We start from the raw sequence: 20764 nt of genomic DNA, 5'->3' as shown, positions 1-20764 counted from the left end.
TGTTAAATGAGTACCAATATCTAGCCGAGTCATCCAGTCAGGGTTCTAAGGAATTTTCATTTTAAAATTCGCAATATAAAAACAATAATTCATCAAATTATTGACCCTCCTCCTCTTCGGTATGTGGGGGCCCACACGGGGGTAATAATGTACATGCAGAATACACTGTATGATAAGAGTAATTTGTTGGGAAAATGAGACCAAAAAGTCGCCTCACCGCCAAAAATTGCTTGCTCCCCCCTCTCGCCCGCCAAATATTTGGTCCCCCCCCCTTGCACATGCCAAATTTTTGGGATGTCAATTTACAAACTTTAAATGGTCTTTATACATGTTGCGAGCGCAGCGTGAAAATTTGCATATTTAAGCTTTTCCGTACGGTTTTCCTAAGCATTATTAGAGTGTTTTATTAAAAGGCGCCCCAAGAATGTGTTCCAAAAAGCCCCAAGAATGTGTGCCAAAATTCACTTGCCCCTCCTCTCGGCCAGCCAAAAATTGCTTCCCATCCCCTTTCGGCTCGAATTTCTTGTCCCCCACCCCTAATTTTACCCTCCCATGGCTCATAATTATTGCACAGCCATTAGATGTCCCCATTTTCTCTGCTAAAACAAACAAAATAAACATGAAACACCCACCCCAGCTAACTAACTAAACAGAGCCCTACAAACAAATACATCTTGAAACGCAAAGCCTGTCGGGCCGTTAAGTGGTATATAAAACATGAATGTAATAGGCCTACCCGAAACGATTCTGTCAATCAAACTCCAGCACAGCCCGTTATTGCCAGGATTTTAGTGTGAGGGATAGGCAAAAGACAAATTTTATCCCAATTTGTAAACTTTCTTATCTCATTTTTAGTCATTTTAAGGCCCGGTTTTAAGGACTCTTTGCTGTTCCCATGTATTCCTTAAAATTATCTGTGGGGGATGTTCCCCCACCGACTCCCCCTGGGTGCCCCACTCCCACCCAACCAATCACAGGCCTCAAAAAATATTGACCTGGCCGGTCTGGTTTTTTCTGGCTACATTACAATAGGGCAGTGTCTTTGAGGCCGAGTGCATCTTGGGTCGAGCTTGCAACTGATGATCAGTATAATTGCATGAGGCTGACATCTTTATAGTATGTTTTATAGCGATAGTTGTGTTATGCGCATGACAGGTGACAAGCTATTGCCTGTCAATCAAATGTGTTACCAAGCATCGGTAAACAAATTTAACAATAGGAGCTGACTGAAGGTGACAAAATAAGCTAAAATGGTCATTTTTACACTTTTTTTAAAATTTTTTTTTATTTCACATGATTGGTATAAGCATGTTTTCTTACGTGTAAGATGATAATATATTTTTTGAGCTGACAAAGCCATAACAGATTTTGTTTAACCTTAAGTTGTGACATATTTTTATATGTGTGACATGATCTGCTCCATGTGAGCCAAAGGAGGCAGGCATTTTCAAAAAATTGAGTTACTATAATTATTACCAACTAGCGGGACACCCGCGCTACGCGTGGGTCCCCGCTAGGTGAGTAAATGGGAGCGTTCACTAAAAACGGGAGGAATTACTGAACAGGTAGAATCATTGAAAAGGTAAATTTCATTTATCTGAGTCTGACCTCGTTAAGCCTAAGTTTCCATTTTAGTTTCATTCTTTCTTTATAGTTTCTGCTACATGGGAAAATTATAAAAACATTTTGCTGCTAAGCTTGCAAATTTCCGTTACCATGTTTTTTATTTACTCAATCCTGCTCCCATTATTTTCTAAATCTGTCCTTTCTTACATTTCCTGTTGACTTCATTTTTTATTTGCTGCTTAGCTTGTGATTTCCCGTTTTCATGTTATTTATTTAGTTCTGTCCTAAGTTTAATAGCCTTTTTTATTTAAATCATCTAATTTTATTAGATTTTATTATTCTTTCCTTCTTTAGCCTATTTTATTCCCTTTTCATTTTCTTACTGTGACTAACTATAGGCTAACCCACATACTCGTAGGCCTACCTGTTTGTCCTCATTTTGTTTTCTTTTTTAATTACAGTAGGCCTACCTCTTCATGTTGTTTGTACTTTTTAACACACATCTTTTCCCCGTATTTATTACGCCTCACGGTCGGTCGTTCACCCGTATTATCATTCATTCTTGCGACTCTCGTGCCGCTTACGCTGTGACATGGCGTAGTGCTTTCGTTACCCATGACGCTATCGCTGAGCTACGCGAGTGGCTTGGCATTAGATACGCCCGCATTTACGCCAGCACAGGCTAGCTTGACAACTGACTCCCTTTCTTTCTTACCCAGCATCGCAACGTACCACATTTTCACTGATTTTGAGGCCAATTCTTGACCGTTTTCAACCAAATAAAGTTTAAACACGTTCCCGTATATTCGTCGATCTCCCGTATGAATTTGGCGACATTTGGGTCGAAACTGACGGAGCCTTTATACATGATACATAGATAGATAGATAGATAGATAGATAGATACAACATTCCCCTATTTATAGTAAGATATTACCAACATTAGGCTATCAATATACTGAAAACATCAGGTCTAGCATACTTGGTTCTTAAGTTCTGAAGTTTTGTGATGTGTATTTTCTTATCTGGGTTTTTTTACTTCATATTTTTATCTCAATTTCAAATTTGTCATCTTTGGCCCCCATGGACCAGATTGTGTCACATGTAAGTTATTATTTGGTTTTAAAAAGACCATTGATATTATTTGCAATTTTCAAAATGCTTGATGATTTTCAGTGAGAAGGCAGTGTTGGCTGTGACACTCAACAATGAAAAGGAAGATGTTTTGGCCCATGCCGCATTCTTTGACTATCCTAACATTGCTAGTGTTGATTCAGCTGAATGGCAAGACTGGATGACAGCACATTATGATTATGACAAATGCACGGTAAGTCATTGTAAGCAGAGATTGTTTTTTTCCAAAGCAATACTTTTCTCAACATAAGATAAGAAAATTGGTTAATTAAAAGCTTCACTCATTAAAAAAACACCTAGTACTCCAAAACAAAACAACACACCGATTGGGAATTGCCTGTAGAACACATCTAATCCCCTTACAAAATGACAGGACTAAAATAATACCAATTTTCACAATGAGGCAGCTATTTTGTGCACCCATCTATGCAGCGTCTCTATGTGTGTGCATGTGTACGCCAGTGTTCTGATCAAACTGTGATTTGAAGCTGACGCCAATGAAATGCACACTGACGTCACTGCCACATCAGGGTAAAAATGGTATAGGGAGTTTTTAAGTTGATTCCAAAGAGGTCAATTTTATCCTCTCCTTCAGTACCATGTTTACATTATTTCTAACTTACAACAGATAATAAACATTATAATTTATATCAATGAATGTTATTGTTTCACCTTATCAATGATTGTTTCTTACTCTTTCTTGCAGCCGTTGAACACCCTTTTTATGCACTACTTTGTGGCCAAATCAGAGTTCTCACATGGCAGTGCAAGAGAAATCATCAGGTGAGTCAGAGATATGCTGTGTGAGTTTATTGCAGTGTGTTTAGTTTATGAATTTTAGTAGTGCTAAGTTTTTCTAGATGTTTGTAAACATTTGATGGATTCCGCTTATATTTATGCTTCATTAGGTTGTTCAAGAGAACTTACCAGCTTTTTTGATATTTCTAAATAGTAGGCCTATGACAGGAAAACAACAACATTATTTAGACATTTAGACCAATGCAGTTTGGCCGCTGTAAAAATTCTTTTGGGGTCTGAGTATTTTTCATGTTCAGTGATGTATCAGGGTCATTTGTCTGAGGGGGCAAAGATACAAACATTTTGGTTGGTATCATGTTGGCCCTGATGGCGTCAATTTGGATGCAAATTGTTGACAAATTTTTAATTTGGCATAATTTTAGCCTAAAATAAATGTGACATTTTGCGCTTACCTGGCCAATTTTCAATTGTACACTATTGTAGCCCAAAATAAAGGTGAAACTTTGTAGTTACTGAGCCAATTTTCAACTTAACACTTTTTGGGGGGTTAAAATTTCCTGGGAGGTTGGTTTTGTGGGTTGAATTTTCATCCTCCCCCCCCCCTCAAAAAAACCCCAAAACACTGGACCCATGTAAAATTATGAGAGAAATTGCATGAGAATTTGTTTTTAAATGAACAAATTACTAGAACTAAGAGAACTCTTATTAAAGGTTGAATGAATTATTTGTTTGTTTGACATCTTAATTTCTATTCTTACCCACAGAACTGTATTCAATGCAGTACCAGACATCCATTTTCTGTTCCTCATTGTTCCATCTGGTGTAACACCAGAACCAGCATTATCAGATATCTTCCAGACTGCAGACAAGAAAGAAGGTAGCTCATCACTGGATAATATGTCCGTGTTGGTTTGCCATAGACACAGCCATGCACCAGTGCTCTATGTCAGAAAAGCAAGGTGAGATTCAGGTTAGAAAATTATGACAACTTTGGCAAGTAGTGAATCTGAAAAAGTGCAAAATGTTATTTTTAAGTCTACCAAAAGTATTTCATTTTGTATCCACAATAAAATGATGTATGTTGACATCACATGTTCATGTTGGGTTTACAAGTTTAAAGGTATATGGTAACTCGTGCTGGTAGAAATTTTGGTAGAAATTTGAGTTTGAAGTGATATAGTGTTTCACAAAATTTGTTGGCAGAGTATTTCTACTCTAGCATGTATTCCTGTTCTGTATTAAATTATGAAAACACTTTAGAATAAGGGTCCCTCCCACCCAATAAATGCTTTAGGCTTAGAAAAAGCTAGAGATGAGCAGAGGAATCAGTATCAAGACAATTTGGTGTTGAGATTAAAGGGGATTAAGGGCCAGATTAAGATTGTAGTTTGTACTCTCATACTGACCTAGATTGGATTTTTTTTTTATCTCACAGAGTTGAAGATCATGATGATTTGACTCCTATCTTTAACCGTCAAAGTGACATGCTGAAAACAACGTATGGAGATTATTTCTTGGCTGAGTTAATTGAATCACAAAATGAAGCTAATCATGCTATCATTGTAGAGGTGAGTGACTCAACCAGGCCTTGTATTTAAAGTATGCCTGGACCATGAGCTAAAATGATCTCCTGGTCCCAAAGGTGAAAGGTGGCTCCTGGGGTCCATTTCACTAAACTTTACGAAGCTTCGTAAGTCTCACAATCATTCGTAATTTACAATGAGTCGTAAGTTCCATTTCACTAAACTTACTTACAAACGGTACCTTTCGAAAGTAATAGGGATTTACTACAGGAACCCTTCGTAAAGTTGCGTCTAGTATTGGGTATTCATAATTTTACGAACGGTTACTTGAGTTACGAAGGGTTAAAAGTTTAGTGAAATGGACCCCTGTTCCTATAGTTTGTATAGTGTAAACTATTGGACACACCAGTAGCCAAAGCTGGGCAACCATGGGTAAAAAAGCCTGGGTGCTTGCTTATAACTTATAAGCTTTGGTAAAGATGTGTCATAAAGTTTGGTAAAGATGTGGCACAAATGTTTGAAATTATGTTCGTTATGTTCATGTGTTCAGTAATCGGGTAAAATTGAAATGTGGACAATGCCTACTTGTAGTCATTCAGTCCTATGGTACAATCTTTATGATAACAAATCATTTACAGAAATATGGGTTGCATTTCAGTGGGTGTGTTTGAAGCTGCTCAAAAGTTTATGCAGTATGATTTATCGTAGTTTATTTTCTTCTTCACAGAATGAAGGCTCTGCTGTAGGTTTCATGAGTTTATCTAATGATGTTGATCTGGAATTACTCAATGATTGCTTTGAGCTAGGACCATTTCATGGACTATACAAACCTCATGAAGATGATATCCTGAAGCCACCTACACCACCACCTGGTAAGAAGCCCTTCACAACTTAACTCCTAATTATTTTGCAAGAATTTGGTAGATTGTCCATGGTGTGGGATAAATGCTGCATGATGCGATCAATACTGACTACTTTTTCCTGTGGAAGAGATGGATTTCAACTGAATCAATCAGTACCGACTCTGCCATGTTTTTGTGTCGTTTTTGGAGGCCACTTAATGTACCTATGTGCCAGGGAAACTTTGATTCAAAGTGAGTGGTTTTTGCATTCTGCGTATAATGTGTCATGTCAAAAACATGCACTAAGCACTGCATGCAACACTCAAGCGGAAAAGACACAAATTATCGTTCAATTTTGGGCTATTGCCGACAAATTGCAGAGGTACATTGAGGCTCTGCATAAGCGACAAACCAAGATTGCGGAATTACCATAGAGTTATGTATGGTGCAATTTTGAGTCTGCAATCAATGGGTATATAAAATCATTTCTGGGATCAGAATTACCTATTTTTAGACTTCCATCTTAAACTCTGCTTTGAATTATTTATTATTATTACCTAACATACATTGATTGTTCTTAAAAAACTTTACTACACCTAATTTGTAACTGTTATGGAATGAGCAGGCATAGCTGAATGCTATTACTGGTTTATTAGAATAAGAATAGGATTATATTAAAATACTTTCTCACATATTTTCCATTTAGTGGAGGTTCCTGAGACAGAAGAAGAGCAATCAGGTAGTCAGAATGGTGAAGAAAATCCACCCCTCTCAAGAAGTAGCTCAATATCTAGCAAAAAAAGGTATGCATTTTTCCTTGTTATACTTATTGTTTACTTTAATGTTGGTTAAATAATACTTTCATGTTGTTACATTCAAATGTTTTTAATTTATTTTCAAAAGGAAGATTCCAAATGTGTGTTGATAATAAATAAATTTTGGCATTTTACTCAAGTTTTTAGGCTCAAGTGCAAGTTGTTATGTATCTTGTATTGAGTACTGATGAGATCCTAATTAAGATAATTAATCATATTTTGTATACAGGTGATGTAACAGCTACGCCATCCAGTGTACCAAGACCAGTAAGTGGAGTGGGTAGTAAGGTACCCCCAGCTACCCCAGCAAGTACCCAGCTAAAGACTGAGGTTGCAGGTACTGTCACATATTCTTTCTTCTATTATTCAGATGTTTACAATCATATTGCAGTATACCGTAAAACCCCGTCTACAAGGATATACCTAAGAAACGCCCTCAATAAAATTGGTTGCTTTTTGTATTTGGAGTTTGAGCAAATATATACTGGCACTGGGTGGCTATGCATTCCATCTAAGTATGTTGTAACACCAATCAATTGTATTGACATAATAACGACTGTTTCAGTATATCAGGATCATATAGCTCAATTGATAGAGCGTCAGACTTTGGAACTGAAGACATGCTGAAGAGAGCATGGTCCGGGCACCGTTCCGTTTTTTTCATTCTCGTTTAATTTTAACTTTTTGACATGTTCTTTTTATCTTTCTTCAAATCTTCCTTTCTACTTTTAATTTTAGGTGTGTTTTTTTGTTTTGTTTTTTTGTAGTTTTTTTTATAGTTTTTTTTAGTAATTTTGTGGTTTTATAGAAACTAGTAAAAGCATTTATTCTAAATAATAGCGAAACCCACGGTTAGACAGATGTGTGTAACTACTTGTCTGTCCTCGTCTTTGCAATAAAAACCTATGTTGCACCTTTGTGCCATCCCAATTCTTGAGGAATGGTAGGTAGGGTGCGTTTTTGGCTTAAGCACGATTTTGTTTCTACTTGAAATGAAATCAAAATAAATATTGTTCTGTTGCCACAATTGCAGTTTTTTTCAATAAAAAAAAAATAGATGAGGAATAATAATTATTCCATATTTGAATCTATTGTCCCATCAAGAATAGAGTGTCTTCAAAAACTTCAATCAATTCATCTGACAACGGAAACTATTCTGGTCATTCAATTTTGTTTCGCTTGCACCTGTTATATCACAGGCGTTGGTAGAGAAGGCACACTTCTCTTGTCTTCACCGAAGTAGTGATGAAAACACTAACATGATTAATTACCATAGCTAGCAATGGACATACACTACTTTTTGTTCCACTTGAACCCATACTCATAGGCTATTCGCTGTCGATGTGACGTAATTAATCGGATTAACTATCATAGCAATTGATGAATACAATTTCGAATATATAGCCCTGCACTTCATCGTTCACGTGGCACCTATGCATTGAACCATAGTTGTCAAAGAAATGCTAATCACTCGCCATGTAAGATTAGTATTTATGAAAAGAGTGGTATTCAATCTATGTTTGGTGACATACACGGGTGATTAGTGCAATCTGCTTGATGGTAGTTATTGCGATTATTACGTCACTTCGACAGCGAATTGTTGTATAGACGAATCCAACAAGCCAAGTGATGGTCAGAATTTATTCGGCCATTATTAGTCCAAGAGATTGCCAAATATGGATCAGGAGTATTACATAATAATACCCTGCTATGACAATAGCTGCACTAGGTTAATCGTATAATCTCCTTATGTGGTTAGCATGGCTGGGCCAGGAAATCCACAAGGTCAGCCAATGTATGTACATGTATTCGGTACATGTGCCATATCTTTACAATGGGTGATAAATTTCTGGTTTGTTTTATTTCAAAACGCAACAGTCGATATTCTAAAGCTTGGTCCAAATCCAAGAGAAGAACCAACTCTAGTAATTTATGTGGTTTCAAATTATATCGGCCGTTGCCTTTTTGATAGAAATGGTGTTTGTTGATGTGCACAGTTTCCCATTAGATCATAACATGCTGTTGTACATCGAAGGTCAAAGGTCTTTTAATCCATATTTGGCGTTGTTCTGGGACTGATTATACGCTGGTGAGGTTACGTAATTAATCGGATTAATTACCATAGCAATAGGTGAAAACAATTTTGAACATATCGCGCTGCGCTACAAGCAGGTTACACTCATCACCTGTACTGTGTATGTCTGCAATCATAGATTGAATACAATACTGGTCTTTTCAAAGATACTAATCTTACAGGTGCAGCATGATATGGTTCAATGAAGAGGTACCGTATCAGTGTATAACGCGGTATATTCAAAAATTGTTTTCACCTATTGCTATGGTAGTTAATCCGATTATTACGTAATTCTCGCCAGCGTATTGAATAAAACAGGAGGATGTGAGTTCATAAGGGCAATGTCGGGATTATAGGTCACAATCGATGTGGAGAGATGAGAGGTCCGACCAACAGCCATAGCGAGTGGTTCATGTTCAACTAATTCCAGCGGACGGTCTGTGGCTAGTAAGGAATCGCTTTGACCACATGCGCAGATCTGTCTCGCAGGAAGATATTTAATATCCCAAATTTATAATAGGCCTATGCCTACCAGTTCCATCAGATAACCGATCTGCTAGAGAATATTTGTTACCATGTTTAATAAATTCAGTATTTATCGTATAATAAAATGTAGCCAAATGTATATTATGTGTCACACGGTTTTCTGCTGAACCACTAGCAGGCTATGTTACCACATCTATGACAATGACAAAGGTGAATTTTTACGATCGTCCGGATGAGCAAATCACTAAATGGGTCTTTAGTTCCTTCCTCTCCTTATCCTGCCAATATTATATGAATCAAAGAAAAAAAAAAAAAAAATAAAATTAAACAAGAAAAAAAGACAAAGAAAAGAAACAATAAAAGAAAAACAATAGAATAAATTAAACTAAATATGAAAAAAAAAATGATCACGAAAGGAGTCTTTAGAAAATGCAAGAAAATATAAATGAAAAGTTTGAACAATATTTTGTTTATAAAAGTTTGTGTGACCGTGATGAGGCTCGAACTCACCATCTTTCGATCTAAAGAACCAAAGTCTTATGCCTTGCCAAGTGAGCTATGCTTGTGAGATGCGAAATAAAGATAAAATAATACATTGTATACAGGCTGAGTCAAAAAGAAGTAAACTCATGTTTGAGGGGCTGTAACTCGAGATCTGTAAGGAACCTGCTAAAAATGAAAATACCACTGGAAAGAGCAAATTCTACACGTTTACATTAAAACAAGAATTGTTGCAATTGCTCACAGCAAACTCAAGTTATACTCATTTGAATACAACCAACCATTTTTGTAGCTGCACGCGGTTTCACTTCCCAAGTAGGGGCCTACCTATTATATTGATTGGTAAGGCGCGATATTCAAATGCAAATAAAGTTCTGTGGTAGGTGTGGTTTCGATCAATAATTCCTATATACATGTTAAAGGGCTCTTTTCAATATGAATTTTACCTCATTGCACTACATTATATTAAAACGAGCCAAATAACAATCCCCATGGCACCACAATTTACCGCACGGGAGCCGAGCGCACGCTTCTGTTGACGAAGTATCATGAAACTACGAGTCCCACTGAAGATCAGGGTCTTTTTCGTCTCCAATTTCCTACAGCTAACCAGGTTTCATGTAAGGGAGCAGTATATAAGAATGTGAACAAGCTCAATATGCATGGGACACTAAGGAACAGACAGCCGGAAGCTTCAGGCAGACCACGAACTGCTAGATCACAAGTGAACATTGCTAGAGTTAGACATGCGTACAGCGAGACTAAAGATCAGCTCAATCCTGTACCCAACATTCCCAATCAAGTTTCTGCCAGATCGCTCGTAAAGCCTTGAATTGGTATCCCTACAAACTATATTACCGTCATGCACTTTGTTGAATAATAATTAAAAGCAAAAGTTGTCTTTTCAACAATAAATCCTGTTAGCCCTTTGCTGATTCGGCTCGAAATTGAAATGGATGAAAATCAATCAGCCGTGTGCAACTACAAAAATGGGTGGTTGTATTCAAATGAGTATAACTTTAGTTTGCTATGAGCAATTGCAACCATTCCTTTCTTTATTTAGACGTAGACTTTGCTCGCTCCAGTGGTATTTTTATTTTTAGCAGAGTCCTTTCAGATCTCGAAGTTACAGCCCTCAAACATGAGTTTACTTCTTTTTGACTCAGCCTGTACCTGCTTGTGTCGGTAAATGATTTGCTCAAATTCCATAATGATATAATATTGTGGAGGGCGCTAGCGTGAAATATGCTATCATCACAGTCGCTACTATTCCTTGTAGACGGGTTTCTACGGTATTAAGTCTATCTACAATCTTGGCAAAAAGTCTTGCTTTAATACTTCCCCTTCTTCAGCAGTGTTCAGAAGTGTTCCAATTTTGATTTATGGGGGAGAGTGGAAGGGTAAATCATTGTTGTAGATGTCCTGTTTACTGTTTATTCCTAAACACACTATACATTATTTCAATGATCATGCAACTCTGCATGGAATTTGGTCAAAGAGTGCTAGGTGTTCCAAGAACTTTTTCCAAGATTGTAGATCTGAAGCCTTATCCCATGTAAGATGAGATTTTCAAATCACAGCCAAGGGGGAGAAACATATAACTCTTATGCATAATGAAAGATCTTTCTGGAAGATTTGTACCTCGTGCACAAAAATCAACTAGAACAGGGTTTCTCATTTGCATGATCTGCATCCATCATTGGGCTGTTCCAGTTGAAATCCAAACAACCTCTATGCAAGACATGACCTTAATCTTCCACACAGGGGTGTGAATTTCAAACGGGGTTACCTGAATGGTTGATTCCATATGAATTCTGCATCCCTTTGTGGGGATTAAGGTCATGTTTTCCATAGGGGGTGTATGGATTTCAACTAGAATAGCCCATTGTATCTCAAAAGTACTCTGAGCAAAGTGCCTATGTGAAAATGTACCATTAAAAATCAGGGTTATTTGATTTAAATCACGCTGATTTAAATCACGATTTAAATCACTTGATTTTTTTTTAAATCACTGATTTAAATCAACTTTTTCCATATTTTACCATTTTTGATAAATGTAAGTTAATTTCTTGCTTAAATTGACTGTTTTACTTTATTCTTAATGCTTCTACAACTTTTGGATACAATTAAAATACCTCTATGATGTCACTTTATCTATTGCTAAAAATTCATCTTCAAGGTACAGAATCCAACAGGTTTGTTCCCCATGATTTTACCAAATTTTTCTTTGAAATTTTCACATGTAAACATGTTTTGATTTTTTGTAAATACCTGGTAAGATTGTGCATATGACTAGCATTCCATATTCGCCTCCAGTCCCTTCAAAACCGAGCGGCAAAACTGATCTTCTATGCATCCAGACTCGATAGTCCATCACCCCTTCTGAAAAAACTGCACTGGTTACCGGTCACAAAACGTATTCAATTTAAGATATGTCTTCATGTTTACAAATGTCTCAATGACTGTGGTCCTGAATATCTTGCCAACTTACTTGCTCACATAAATCGTCCTTCAACGGCTCGTTACACGGTCTGCAACAGACAAGACTCTTCTTGCAATACCATTTAGTAAGAAATGTATAGGTGAACAAGCCTTCTCTGTTGCAGGCCCATCACTTTGGAACTCACTTCCACAGCATGTAAGAAATGCCAGCTCAATTGCAGTTTTCAAAAAACTCTTGAAAACCCATTTGTTTTAATCTGAATTTGTATTTTTGCTTTGTATTATATTTCATGTGGTATTATATGTTGTATTTTGTATGGCGCCTTGATCATACTGGATATTGCGCCTTATAAGAATTTAATGTATGTATGTATGTATAGCAGTTCTTGGAATAAAAAATTTTTTTTTTAAATCGATTTAAATTTAAAAAAAATCAGATTTAAATTTTAAAAAATCAACAACCCTGTTAAAAATATGCCTTGCATATGAGAGATCATAATGATCATATTGATCATTGTTCACATGTCTAAGAATTTCATGCTTGTGCCGATTTTGCTATTTCTTGACATAGAGAAAGACATGCTTTAAACATAATTGTTGCTTTATTTCTTACAGGAAGTGTAATAGATTCAACGATTGAACCTAAAATACAGAGAAAATTAAGTGATGCGCATATGACAAGGTAAATATATATTGCTGTCATTGTTGAAATTGATATACCAGTTTGCTTTCCTCAACATGTTTAATTTGAAATGAAAGTTCTAAATAACTATGTCTATAAGCTTCCATGCCAATCTTATCTTTTACTTTTTTATCTGGAGTACAAGTATAATTCTGCGCGCGTGTGCATGTATACGCTAAATTCTGTGTGCATACGCTAAATATAATTGTTATCCATGGCCTTTGACAATGTTTTATTTATTTGATTTCTTGTTGATAATTTGTATTTGTTTCTCTATTTTAAAGTACTTTTTAGATTTCTTATTAACTTTAATGTTAAAAAGTTTAATTTTGTATATGATTTGTTTGTATTGTTAACAGTGCTGCATCTGATATCAGTGATCATGATGATGCTGGGTCTGTCAGATCAGCCGTTTCCAAGGTAAGTTATTGATCAAGTTTCACAATCAATATTTGACATATTAATGGTTACCATCATGAAGAGTTTGATATTGGGGTTATGATATCCAGGATTAAGAAATGTTAGTGACAACAATTACTAAATTAGGTTTAGTTAGGTTTATGGAAAGGGAGGAGGCTGGTGGCTGTTAAGAGTCATTGAATCATTTCGTAAGCAGAATGCAAGAACATTGCAAGTGCTTTTCTAGTCATGCCTTATATTATACTTGCAACACTATTGCATTTTCTTGCTTCATCAAGGTCTTGCGGATCCATCTTACCTTTTTAGACAGTGCATGTCCTCTTAGAACTGAGATTATAGTAACAGCTCCCCAATTACACTTTAGTGGGACAAGTCAAAATAGGGTTTTGCACAACCATAAGATTGAGTTGTCTCTTTCCATCTGTTCTTTGTGGATTTTTGTGAGCTGGAATGTAATTATCAAAAATTAACACAAGTATTGTGTCATGTTTGGTTTGTATGTTTTATATATCACAGAAATCTGGTTCTGCCCACTCATCTCCTAGAGAAGCTACCCCACAACCAAGTGCTTCTCCAGACATGCGACCACCTTCCCCAAAGTTTTCACCTATATACCATGGAGACTCAAATGCTTTCAGTATTCAGCTGTTTTGTATTGATGAAAAATTTGAAATGAGGTAAGTGCTCTTAGACTTAATCTTACTCTCTCATACTTCCCAACAACTCTAAACATATAGCAATTTTTGTTTCCTGGTTGGAGACCTATGCCATTCTCATGATTAAGACTTATTTTATGAACTTGTGAACATGCTTAGTTCTTCAATAATTGAAGAATCAAGTATATATTCACATGTTCATAACTATAATTGCAACCCAGAGGCAACCTATGAAACTTGTAGTTAAGATACATTAGTTAGATTGTGGGATAGGCTTTTATGACAGGAGTTCATAACAGTTAGTAAGTTTTTACCAGGTTTGCCGTTGGACAAGTTCAAAACTTATCCAACTCAGAGCCTGCTAAAAACTTACTAATACATTGGTTATATTGGACAGTCATGTTTTACTTGTAATTTGAGTAACCCCAAATCAATCCCAAAGTGGCTCCCAAGAAACTTATATGGAGAATACCCATATCAATGTATCATTCTTGCTTTCAGGTCCTTGGACTTTCTACCCATGGCATTCAGTTTGTTTCCAGAAAAGGAGTTCTGCGTGGTCACTGTACCTCATCTTGTACCAGAATTCCCTCTGCTTCAAAGTTTTGTGGTGAGTAGTTGTGTATTACACATATTGAAGGTTGTAATCTCAAAGTTACTGTAATATTATGCGTCACTCTTTAATAGTATAGATGTCATGCATAAGAACAAAAATACTGGCAGTCTAAATGTCCAAATTGTGTTTTTGTTTTTCATACAAATTATAAAGGGCATTCCCTACGTATTTGTTTAAAAGGATCATTTTGCATTGTTTTATGCAAGTGTTCAAATGGTAGTGCCCTGTTTGATCAAACTGAAACTATTTTGTATACTTTAATTTGCAGAGAGCCACTCCAAAGTGCCCTAGTATCCTGCCCCAGGAGCTGTATATATTCAACCGGTGTGGGTTGCTTCAGTCTTTCAATGTACGCAGAGTCTGCACCAGTGACGTGGAAGCTGTGGAGAGTGTCGTTGAGCACATTGAGAATAAAGAATGTCTCATGAAAGATCTCATGTTGTACACTAAAGCCAAGAGAGATTTGGTAAGTTTGTAGGCTGTAGAAAAACCAATGAAGTTTCAATATTTTAAGCAGTGAGTGTAGGCGACAATGTGATGCAGGTTACTCTTTCATTGGACGTATTACTTTGCAGACTTATCCGTCTAACAAATACCCTGAAATATGTCACAACTGGTTGGAATTATGAGCTTCAAACTTCTGTAGGCAAGCAACTGCCTTCGAGCAATTTCACACCACATTTTCAAGCTTGTAACATCTGAAAAAGTGGTTTTCAACATCATGTTTCATCCATGTTTTCTTAAGAGTGAGACAATTTTGGTACCACAGAACAGATGAAAATAATACAAATAAATACATTTAAGAAGGAATACCTCAAAAACAAGTGATTCTGACAGTTGATTGGATTGAATCAAGTGTTTTCCCAGTTAAAATTTCCCTTATTTATTTTTTTTTACATTTTTTCTAGGATGGTACACCAATCCATGCCTATGTGGCCACTTGTCTAGATCAAGTAGTAGGAGTGGCAATCACCAGAAGAGAGGAAGACATTGAATATATCCGTTCACACTACAACGTGGAAGATTTCATCTATTTCAATCATCATAGGCGGGATGAGCATGGTCATCTGCATCACTTTGCTCTCAATCCAATCTTTCAGCATCAAATCAAGCATTTCTTAAAGGAAGTATTGAGACAATCACATCATACTTGTCTCTACTATCCAGTGTATCCCCAGTATGGAGCACAAGAGGTAAGGAAATCAAAAATGCTGTTTGTTGAAAATAATTTTAAATAGGAGTACATCTTGATTGGTGACTCATGCCCATCAAATGTATATCACTTGTTGAAGCCTCTTTATTTTATTTCTTTAGGTTTCTGTGTATGTTTAACCTGCTGAATGTATAATTACAATAAGTATTACAACCAGCAGGATTTTCATTTGATTATAATAGCATACTTCCCCTCCCCCATTCTAATGCTGATAATAGTTGTACTGCTACTGATGATGTGTTGGGGTATGTGTGTGTGTGGGGGGAGGGGAGTACATGTGTGTAGTTCCCTAAGTTGTTAATGGATCATGACACACCTGCACCTATTGTTAGTAATCCAATGAAGTATACACAGAATGACATACATGTTAAAACTACATACTAAGGAGAGAGATTGGAAAGTGGGTAGATGTAAGAGGCTGATATGCAGTTTGATATGTGAATCTAGATAAATAATGTCACTTTAGACTTGTTGCACTTGTAAGTTTGGAGATATACAAGTCATATGAGTATGATGTTGTGTAGTGCATTTTTGTTTGTATGTGTCTGTTCTTTTCACATGTCATTATATTTTAAAACAACCTTTATTTAACTTCTTTTTGTACAGACTAAAGGCAAGCATTCTTTAGTAACAAGTCTTAATCACATGGTACCAGTTAGAGCCAGAAGGCAAATCATCTATCCGTCAGAGAAGTTAGGAGGCAATAACCCATCAGATAGGGTACTCAAACAACAGGTAAGTTGGTATACAAACCCTTTACACGGTCATCTTAAAAGGTGTACTTGTATGATGCCTGGAGCCATTGCCTCCCGCCCCATGAGTTTACCGTATGTACATGCTTCAGTGGAGCATTGGTACTTTCGCCCCTATTTGGCCCCCTGGTGGCAGATTTGACTCCAGCTGCCCCCTCAATTGCAAAAGTCTAGTTATGCCACTGCATAAGAGCTGCATTGGCATGGAAACCTGTTCTACTTTATGATCTATGTTGTATAGGCTAATGATTTAGGTAGGGAAGTGATCTTGCCAGTCTTTTCCCCATGTAAGTTCTCAGTGTTTTAACTTCGACTGTTTTATAAGAAACTAGATTTCGCGGTTCTCGGGTTGGGTGGTTCTTGTGACTATCTCAAATTACCCATCACCCGTTACCCATATAGGCCTACTTGCCCTGACCTTTTAAACTACTATGATATGCGGCTCTCAATGATCAAGACCCAATTTGACACAATAATCAACTTAGTAGTTTTGTAGCTGTGATGCTTACTTGGCTGTAATCTGGAAACCCATCGTTCGCCTCTTCTCCTGCTACCACATATGAGGGGCCCCCAAATACCCCGAAATTAGTATCTAGGCCTATTGATCCGATGAGATGCACCTGCACGATTAACCACACTGTAATGCTTTCCGATGCTTGCACTGCGCCTGTCGGTATTCGCAAGACTACGCGATAGCGCATCGCAAGACGCTGAGAAGCGCATCATGAAAGCACGCTAAGCGAAGCCACGCCAAGACGCCGATAGCGCCATGGACAGAGGGACGGACGGACACGCCATAATTAGTATTATGGTATGATAGAGAATATTATGTTCCTGAGTGTTTTGTGTTTATTTTACAGGAGAAATATGCCTTGTTTCACCTGAATCGAAAACTGACATTAGAGCCTAAAGTTACCATCAATGCCAGGATTGTGGTTGTTGGGGCGTCTGATACAGGCATTGCATTCCTGGAAACACTGGTCTTTTGGTAAGTTCTGATACATTTGTTGTAATGTTTTTCCCAAAGGTGAAAGTTACAAGTTGTAGTTATGATAGGACAGGCAGTATTCAGACTGTCAAGTGGTATAAAATAATTGAATAGATTCATTAGGTTTGTTGATTAAACATGCATTTTTACCTTTTGCTTGACAAAACCAAGTGAATTTTTACTCACTACAATATTTCATCTTTCACATCGGAGGGCTTCATCAGATATCTGATCCACTTTTTAAAGACTGGAAAAGAGACTGAGAAGTGTTAGAATTCAGTTTCCGGGGAAATGTATCACATGACCTTATCTTATGAAGTCCTTGATTATGAAGGTTGAAATATTGCATTAAGTAAAAATTCACTTGGTTTTTTTCAAACAAAATGTATATGTATGTATAAATTAGTTTGATAGGGCTGTAGTTTTTTAGAATACATGAAATCTTGAAATGCAGCAACCATGAAATAAAAAGAGCTTAGTGGGAGTATTGCAATGTTTAATGTAATGAGTAGAGGTTAGGCCTATTAATTCATTCAAATAAATGATAAACATGTGTGTATCAACATTACAGGTATTTAATTAATACTGTTTAAATAGTGCTTTACTAAGAAGTTGAATAAGGTGCTACATAAGTGTCATTGTAAATTATTGATTGTATGTATGTATTACTTGTAGGAGGACAATAAAAGTAACTAAGACATCACAATTTTGATTTTTTCCCCAGTCCACATCTACGCTTTAACAACTTAGTCTTAATATCACCACATGGATTACCAGGGGAGTTGGAACCAGACTCAAGAAGGTCAAATTTCCTGTCCACAAGTCACTGTTACTCACAAGACGAGTTGAGTCAAGTGTCTCTTAGGTCTACAGTCAATGTGGTCTGTGCTAAAATGCTTGCAATCAGCAGGTAAGGTATTCAATCTGAAATGCTACTATTTTTCTGCTAATATTCAATTTCCACAAATTGGTAATGAAGGGACTATGATTAGCAGATATTAGTATTGGAGGATCGGATCCATTTGCCAAAATCCAAGCCTAGAGGCTGAGAAGTAAAGCTCAGTTTAGATCCAAGGCAAATCAGTTGAGTCTGGTCTTTTCATAGGCCAGATGAGTCCTGTGTAATGTTATGCACTTCTACTGGAATATCTAGATGACCACCCTTTTCAAGTACTTGTATCAGGTGAATGCAAAGTTACATTCCTCACACTCATAGTAAATTAATTAAACTTACTGATTACTTGTTACATTTTCCTGCAGAATACCAGCTAAAAACAAACTTACAAAACCTAATCAGAAAAGGTAACATATCAGTGGTTTCATGAAAGTGACAATGTTATCCCAATTGCAATTTGCTTATGTATCAACAGCAGGCTTTCGATTCATGTGCACACACATCATTAGTGTTACCTTTTACAATGCACATTATGTGATCATTAGTCAGTTCACTTTATATCATGCAGATCCGTAATAAAATAGTAACCTTTTTGAAAATGATTGTGGCGAGTTTGTACCTTTTATCGGTTATATTTAGTTGCTAATTGTAGTTATTACTTTATGATAGAGAAAAGGTTGTTGTTTTCCTGAAAAGCAAACCTGATGTACACGCTACTGTAGATTGTTGCTCAGAGATCGCCCCTGCTTTCCCTGTGATTCCAATGCTTGTTTGTTTGTTTTTTAATTTGGGCATGACTTTTGCAAAACAAGAATAAACAACAATTGAACAAAAACCTATAATTTCATTAGCTGTACATATTACAGCTAAAACCCCAAGTTTTGATCCATGATGCCTACTTATAAGTTATTCTACATACATTTGAAAGACATACATAATTTTCTTTTGCCATTTTATGGTTGGGATTTGCATGTATTTTCTATTTTCACATATTGTGAGAAACCTGCCAAATCTCTGCAAATATATTCATTTTGAATAACTTTCGTCCTGTTAAATGTGGTAAATTTTGTAAGAAGGAAAAGAAGATACCCTGCTACCTGCTTATTGATGTATCATCCCTTGCAAATTATGTAATTAGACCTGCTTTTGATGTAGTATTCCATGCAAATTGATTTTGTGCATTTTTATCAACTATCGTATGTCTTGTTTAGACCTGTATGGCCTGTGCCCCATTTCACAAAAAGTTTCAAGCTATCATTTCATTAGGAGAACATCATAAAATTGCGATTACGTTTATACATCATAAATTTACGATCCTTTTGATGTGTAATCTGAAATGGATGTCACTTCAAATCATCCTCAAGTCATGGTTTAGGAATAAAGAGAACATCCAAAACCATATGATTTGAAATTGAAATGCCCTCCACTTGAGATGAGTCTGGTACTTATTCCTAGCTATTATGTGAAAAGAGACACATGTAGCAGCTGACAGGTGCATCTGTTTGATATGGATATACACATACATTGAATCTTACCTTTCACACCATTTGTTCATGTTATAGACCCAGCAAGTACGTCAAGGTGTCAGGTGGTACAAAAGTACCCTACGATCATCTTATCCTGTGTACCGGTCAGCAGTACCAGGTCAGCGCACCAACAGGGGCCAACATCAACAAACTAGTCAATAATAGTCAGCTACCTAATAATCCTGATAGAAGACACATGGGTAGAGTGCCTAAGAATGTATTCCTGGTTAATGATGAACATGATGCTGACAGATTAATGCAGTGTCTGGAGAAGAACTTCACTCATTCTGGGGGTAGGTGGTCATATTTTGACTGACTTGCAAACTAAGTAAGCGGTGTCACTTTTCTAAGCAAAAAAATAATGTTAAAATGTGGATAGCATTAAAATAAAATAAATGCTGACCTATTCAAACAAGTTATGGAGGGTATAAGCAGATTGAAAACCTATGTAAATTTTCACTGTTGTGTTACTCATATGGCAAAACCTGGGACCGTACAAAATTTGAAGGTATTGTCATTTTACAAGGGGCACAAAACTGCCTAACTATTAAAAGGTATTGTTTTTATTTACTAAGTTAGTTTTAAGTCCCTTGAAAAATGAATACCGTGACCATCACATTTGACATTTTGTACAGCTCTCTGTTTTGCCAAATGAGTAAGAGTAAAAATTTACACAAGAGGTTTTCCTGCTCAGTGACATCTTGTATCATTCCTGTAACATTGGAATGACTTAAAACATTTGTGACCATCCACCACAGATGGGTTGTAATATTGGCAGAGCTTGTTTTGAGATATGGTCTATTAAACAAAGGATTTCTTAACTCTTATACTGATTTTTTTTTGCTACCTTGTAAACAAGCAATATGGATATGTAAT

At 36.6% G+C, this 20764-nt stretch overlaps 1 protein-coding gene across 1 annotated transcript in view; it reads left to right on the top strand.

Moving 5' to 3' along the window:
• The window catches only part of LOC140153252 (cilia- and flagella-associated protein 61-like), a 35756-nt gene that overhangs the window by 8972 nt on the left and 6020 nt on the right, over nt 1-20764 (top strand). Inside the window, exons 3-19 of the mRNA XM_072175946.1 lie at nt 2741-2891; nt 3405-3481; nt 4222-4416; nt 4893-5025; nt 5708-5852; nt 6529-6623; nt 6866-6974; nt 12756-12822; nt 13182-13242; nt 13759-13919; nt 14400-14508; nt 14783-14980; nt 15423-15707; nt 16334-16462; nt 17340-17467; nt 18192-18377; nt 19925-20181. Of these exons, the coding sequence (XP_072032047.1) occupies nt 2741-2891; nt 3405-3481; nt 4222-4416; nt 4893-5025; nt 5708-5852; nt 6529-6623; nt 6866-6974; nt 12756-12822; nt 13182-13242; nt 13759-13919; nt 14400-14508; nt 14783-14980; nt 15423-15707; nt 16334-16462; nt 17340-17467; nt 18192-18377; nt 19925-20181 (2486 nt within the window). The remainder of the gene's footprint in view (nt 1-2740; nt 2892-3404; nt 3482-4221; nt 4417-4892; nt 5026-5707; nt 5853-6528; nt 6624-6865; nt 6975-12755; nt 12823-13181; nt 13243-13758; nt 13920-14399; nt 14509-14782; nt 14981-15422; nt 15708-16333; nt 16463-17339; nt 17468-18191; nt 18378-19924; nt 20182-20764) is intronic.

Source organism: Amphiura filiformis, chromosome 5, assembly GCF_039555335.1.
Source record: "Amphiura filiformis chromosome 5, Afil_fr2py, whole genome shotgun sequence".
NCBI classification, from domain to species: Eukaryota; Metazoa; Echinodermata; class Ophiuroidea; order Amphilepidida; family Amphiuridae; genus Amphiura; species Amphiura filiformis.
This window is presented reverse-complemented; position numbering and strand designations above follow the sequence as displayed.